A 6581-nucleotide genomic window follows, 5' to 3' on the forward strand; every position below is an offset into this window, starting at 1 on the left:
CAGTCATGATAAAGGATAAGGCACTGATACTCTCTGACCTCAACTTAAAACAGGTAAAGCTAAAGAAAACAGCCTAGAATATGTGGAAGACCACATATTCTAGGATTCCACTTACACACAATGCCCAGAACAGGCAAACTCAGAGAACTGGCAAGCTCCTACCAAGGTTGGGAAACATCTACAAGTGGGGAACAACTGCAAGTGGACAGACAGGCTTGAGGTTTGGGGGGGAAGGGACAGCAGATTCTGGATTCAGGAAGGCTGTACCACCTTGTGACTACTGAGTATCCATTTTTTAAAGGTACCATGTCATCTCATGTGACTTTGCAACTCAGCTTTGGTATGTATGTATGTATGTATGTATGTATTTTTGACATGTATTGTGGAGCTAGAGTGCAGAGGTCAGTTTGAGGGAGTCAGTTCTCTCCTTCTGCTACGTAGGTCCTGGGGTTCCCAGCCATGTCACGAGACTCGGTGGCACGACGCACCTTTACCAGCCAAACCATGTTCCAAGCACTGCCAGCTCAGCTTAAAACAACAAAAGACTCAAGGTCAACAGATAGACTTGACTTTTTAAAAATTCTGGCTACAAGATGAGAGATGTCTGGACAGGACCTGAGATTCCTGAGAAGACTTCTGGAAACGCTGGTGTTGGTGCGCTCGCTCTCCAGGGATGACTTATGGAAAAGTGCAGTGTTTATCAAGACTGGAAATTTCAAACTGGACCTCACCTATGCACCTGAACTTCACACGTCAACGTTCAAAAGCCAGGCACAGTGGTGCACACCTTTAATCTAACCACTCAGGAGGCAGAGGCAGGCAGATCTCTTATGAATTTGAGACCAGTCTGGTCTACACAGTGAGGTCTAGGTCAGCTATAGCTGCATATAGTGAGGCTCTGTCTCAAAAAACAAAACCAGCACTAGAAAGACAATGGTTCAGCAGCTAAGAGCACCAGCTGTCCGTACAGCGGACCTGCTTTGACTCCCAGCATTCACATGGCTGATCACAACCACTCAGAATTACAGTTCCAGGGGACCCCACCCACCAAGAGCATCAGTCATGCATGTGGTACAACCATGGAGGCAAAACACACACACACACAAAGTAAATATTTTTAAAATGTAAAATACACACATACACAAAACACTGTTACCACCGCCGCCACCACCACCACCACCACCAACCCCACCAAAGAATATTTTTAAGATTGGCAAGACTCACAGAAACACTTCAGAATCCTGGCCCAGTAAAAACTCAAAACCAAAGGCTGGAGTAGAAAACGGTTTTATTTTCATGTTTAGGTTCCAAGTTAAACCAAGCTTAAACAAATATCCCCCAGCTTTTAAGAGCGGCTTCACAGCTCCGTCTTCAGAGGCCAGAATTTATAGTGCACAGACCATGCCTGCCATTTCCAAATAAATGGTTTTCTGTAAGCTGTGGTTAGCATGCAGGGGAGTTTTTGTTGCTTTTCAGTTATGAGTCAGAGAGAATAAAGGGATTATAAACACATTCATATGCTCTCTCTCTCTCTCTCTCTCTCTCTCTCTCTCTCTCTCTCTCTCTCTGACTCTTCCCCTCGCTCTGAAGCATCTGACAGCCTCTCTGCTCATTACCAAAACAGGGAGGAAATGAACCTCGAGGCTGTGAAGTCTCAGGTTCTCAGCAACCTTTTGCTGCTGCTGTTGTGCTAGGGATATAGGTGGCTCTCTCTCATGTTCTGTGTACCTAGGAAGGCACAGCCTGTAAAGCAACAAAGCTCAGGGCGAACAACGGAGAGGAACGAGAAGCCCACACGGCTTGAGCCATGCCGGCTTACTCCTGCTGGCCCAATGAAGGGAATGAGCTCTGCCAATTTTCCACGGGATGGGAGTGGTGCTTGGCCTCACCACACCCTCACCACACCCTCCACAGCCAACTTTTCCTAAAAGAAATCCAGTGGGGACAATAACAGTATGAGACATCGAGTCCTCTTTATCACGACTACAGGACAAGTCACCCCTAATTCATTCTATCTATCTATCTATCTATCTATCTATCTATCTATCTATCTATCTATCTATCTATCTATCTATCTAAACTATCTGACAGTTTCTCTGTGTAGCTCTGGCTGTCCTGGAACTCACTCTGTAGACCAGGCTGGTCTTCAACTCAGAGATCTGCCTGCCTCTGCCTCCCAAGTGATGGAATTAAAGACATGTGGCCACTATGACCTGTCAATTTCAATTTTTAAAAAATATTTTTCAATTTCAATTTTTAAAAAATTAAAAACATAATTTATTTCTCACACCCTAGCTTTCAATCCTAACAGTTGAGAAGTCCACAGTGAGTGAACCCCACAGAGATACATAGCAAGAAAGAGTCTCAACTCAAGAGACACGGTCTTTTATGCAGACCAAGCTAGCCTTGAACTCGCATAGATTTACCTTCACGTAATTCAGCTTGTAACTCGTATCAGTTCAGCCTGTGGTAGGATGCTGTCAGTACAGTGGAAGGTGCCATCTGGTGAACTGGTCCATGGCTGCCAAGGACCAAATGAGGCCAACTCAGAGAGTTGTTTCAGGTGACTCCCAGGATGGCTTTCTGAAAGAGCTCCTCCACAACAGGACAGTCCTGGAGAACCTGTTCCTCACTGTTCCCAGGCCCACTCCCCATTTGCAGGTGTGTGTATGCAAGATCTTTGTCAAATCTGACTGCCTTCTTCTTGGGCACACAGGCAGCCATGCGTGTGGCCGTTCTGTGGCACTCTTTCCAAGAGAAGAGCTGGGGCCCTGTCAGACACCCAAGCGTGTGTGGGCTGCTGCATTGTGAAGGCTGTCTGCAGCCTGCCCGTGCTCTCTTCTCTGAAGAGTCCCTTCCACAGCCAAGGATCCTTCAGTCAGTGAACTAAGGTAATCTAAGAACTGAGTGCTCAATGCTAGATACAAAAAGGGAATAAACCTACCGAGGGGTCTGCAGCGATCTGATAGCTGTGATGTTCAAGGGACAACAGGGAAACGTGGCTGTCTAGCCAGAGCCTCCGCATTAAGTCTGACAGCCCACTCCTTTCATCTTCTCCAGATAAGGACAGCAGACTCAGAGTCCACCCAAGACCAGGAATCACAGAGCTACTAAGTTGCAAAACTTCACCTCAAACTGGGCATGGTTTCTGCCAGAGCATGAAATGGTGTCTGTGCTTTTTTAGAAAGGGTTTGACCAGTATCTCCCACATCCTTGTAAATATGCCACAATGCCAAGATAGCAGCATGTTAACATCCAGCATAGGGACTTAAAACAGTCAGATACAGTAGTCCCCTTTCTTCTTGAGGGACTTAAAGGCCCCTAGTGGATGCCTGAACCTCAGAGAGTACTGAACCCTTTAAGTACTTCTTCAAATACATATATAGCTATGATAAAGAATAACTTATAAGTTTATTAAAGTGTAACTTATAAATTAGGTACACTAAGATAGCAACAATATGTGTTAATATTAAAAAACATATTGCAGGAAAAATGATACAAATTAGTAGCCTACATCTTCAGTTGATCTGTTACACTACCTGGTGGGTGATGGAGAGCGGACAGCTTGTAATGAAAAGGCCTGACTGGGCACGCACGCTCACCTGTGGACCTAGCACTCCTAGGACTCAGGAAGCCTAGGCAAAAGGGTTCCTTGAGGCCAGGAGTTCATGACCATCCTGGGCAATATAGCAAGACCCTGTCTCAAAAGAAAACAGTCACAAGACCTCTGGGTAGATGTACAAGATCCTGTCTCACTATTCAGAATGGCATGCAACTCAAAACCGGAAGAGTGCTTTACTCCTGGTATTTTTCAGTTTATTATGCTCAGACCTCAGGTCTAAAAAGTACTAATTACTGCCAATCAATCAAGCCACAAAAAAATCAATCTCAAAAAAAAAATCAATCTCAAAAAAAAAAAAAAAAAATCAAACCAAAACTATCTTGTAGTCAGCTATATCAGATGAACTTTATGGCTCGGTCCATCACTGCTTAACTTGTTTGTAAGACTGCAGCTCCTAACACCTTTAGGTGGTGTTGGGGGCCTCAGGCATGGGAAGCGGCCTACCCCGGCCTACCCACAGCTAACTGCAACTTCAAAGGCAGCACAGATCCTACGTTCCCTACACGAAGGGCTGCCTAGGTGACCTGCAGAAGCAGCTAATGGCAGCCTCCCAAAAAGTGACCCCTGAGTCTAGACAGACTCTATGGTAAATTTGCATAATTCCAAACCCTGGGAGGCTCTCTGAAAGGCTGGTATCAATAGTGCTGTCCAAATACTAAAAGACTTTTCTCAGCACAGATAACGGGGGTTATTCATCAATTAAAACGAGAACCACCTTCTCAGGATCAGACTCACAAACACTTCATGTGACAAAACCAAAACTTACAAGGTTAACTCTGGTATCTGACTTTATAATGTCGCCGGGTGATGGTGGTGCACGCCTGTAATCCCAGCACTCTGGGAGGCAGAGGCAGGCGGATCTCTGAGTTCGAGGCCAGCCTAGTCTACAGAGTGAGCTCCAGGACAGCCAGGGCTACATAGAGAAACCCTGTCTCGAAAAAAAAACAAATCCAAAAAAACCAAAAAAAAAAAAAAAATAAAATAAAATAAAAAAAAGTCATGAGCTGGGAGTTGTGGCACACACCTGTATCCTCAGTACTTGGGAGCTGAAGGTCGGTAGGCCTGCAGTAAACAGCAAGTGGGCTACAAAAGCCACCGTTCTCAAGAAAATAAGAAAGAAAGAAAAAAAAAAAACAGCAAACAACTTCTGTCACAAAAACTACAGCTTGCTTCGATGCCACATTTTGTCTAAACATATGAGGCTTTAAGTAACCAAAAACTCAATGTTACTGGAGAAGTGAAACCAACCTGACATTTGAACCTAGGAGCCAATGACAGTATGTCCTTCAATATCAAAGGAAGAGCTTCGCGAACTGAAACCCTTTCGTGGCATAGGCAAACTCTTCAAGGGCATACCCTAGGTAGAGTTTCTGACAGCTCTCTATCTCCTCTTCCCAAAGGAGTAACTGGGATAGATTAGGAAGCACCTGTGGCCTAAAAAGCTCTGACCGAGTCTCCAAGCTTTTTTGGCTGCAGCCTACAAGCAGGTCCAGCCATTCTATTTTGGGTCAAGGAGACCTTCTGCCACCCCCAAGTGACCTCAAGTAGACAGGTTGGGTTTGGGAGAAAAGCACCGCTAGAATTTCTAACCAGGCCACCCCCAACCCCGTGGTCCTTCCCGAAAAGGATGGAAATCCGGGGACGATCCTGGCGCGGGGGTGGGGGAGCGACCAACGACGGGGGGCTGTGGGCTCCCGCCGTCTGTCTGTCTGTCTTCGGGTCTGCTCCGGACCCCGCAGTTGGGGGTCCGGGCCGTGGCGTCAGGAGGTCGCCAAGAAGCCGGGATTCCCGGGGCGCACAGAGGGAGGAGGGAGCGAGGCAAAGCGAGGTTAGCAGCCTGCAGGTGTCGCCGAGCGAGGAGGACGAGGTCGCGTGGGGGCTGTGACTAAGAAGAGTGCGGTTCTGCACCGGGACAGACTGGACACATTCCCAAGGCGGTGACCTTGGGCACGTGGCTGCACCGCTCTGCCCCTCAGTTTCCCCAATTCTAAAGTGGGGGTGGGGGAGGATCGTGAGGCAGAAAACGCGTCTCGGGGTGCTCGGCAGGGCGCTGCGCTCAGCGGAGGGAGCAGGGAAGCCTCGCACTCCGGAGTCCCCAGGAAGCGGGCTTGGGGCCGGGGGACTCACCCAGCACGTCGGCCGAGCGGTGGCGGGCCACGAAACACGCGTCGTCCCCGTAGCACGCGCCCTTCTTGAGCAGGCCCTTACGGAAGTCCTTGCCGAAGCCGCAGCCCGCCGTCACCAGCCCGTAGTCGCCGCTGCTGCCGCCGCCGCCGCCGCCGCCCGCCCTGGGGTCGGTCTGCGACAGGCCGCCGAGCACGGCGCGGGCCACCAGTCGCCCATACGACAAGACCGAGAACATCGCCGCCGCAACCCCCCCGAGGAGGCGCGGGGCCCGGGGCGCCGGAGGACGCCGAGGCCCGGAGCCGGCTCTCTCCTCAACCGCAGCAGCGCCGCCGGGGCGTTCCTCAGGGCGGCGCGCACTGGCCACTGCCGCCCCTGCCCGCCGCACGGGGCCTCGCACACGCTCTACCGCACGCACTGGAGCCAGAGCGAGGTCAGAGCCGGCGGCTCCTCCGCCTCAACCAAACTGGGGTCCCGGCTGCAGCCACCGCCGCCGCCGCCATCTTCCGCTCCACTAGCGTGTTCCGGGCCGCGCCGGCAGCGCCGCCCCCTCTCCAGCCCCGCCCCGGCCCCGCCCCCTATTCGCGGCTCAGGTCCAAGCCCCGCCTCTTCGGACTCTCAGCCCTATGTAGTCACCGGAATCGAGCCTGCGCAGAGGGTGTGGGCGCAGTGTCTCCTGGAAATCGTAGTTGAGCAGTTATAGTTGCTTTGGCGTTGGCTACCTGTGATCCAGGAGTTAGATTTCCCAGACGACTGTAAATTATTGAAAATGACACGTAAGCTGGGTGTTTTTTTTGGGGGGGGTGATAAGAGTGAGGGGTCCTGTTTTTTTTTC

The 6581-nt window shown here is 50.0% G+C and overlaps 1 protein-coding gene across 1 annotated transcript in view; it reads right to left on the reverse strand.

The window, feature by feature from the left end:
• Pptc7 (protein phosphatase targeting COQ7) overlaps positions 1 to 6284 on the reverse strand; it is a 41984-nt gene extending 35700 nt beyond the window's left edge. Inside the window, exon 1 of the mRNA XM_052168314.1 lies at positions 5750 to 6284. Within this exon, the coding sequence (XP_052024274.1) occupies positions 5750 to 5984 (235 nt within the window). The 5' untranslated portion in view covers positions 5985 to 6284. The remainder of the gene's footprint in view (positions 1 to 5749) is intronic.
• Between the last annotated feature and the right edge of the window lie 297 nt (positions 6285 to 6581).

Source organism: Apodemus sylvaticus, chromosome 22 (assembly GCF_947179515.1).
Source record: "Apodemus sylvaticus chromosome 22, mApoSyl1.1, whole genome shotgun sequence".
Taxonomy (NCBI): Eukaryota; Metazoa; Chordata; class Mammalia; order Rodentia; family Muridae; genus Apodemus; species Apodemus sylvaticus.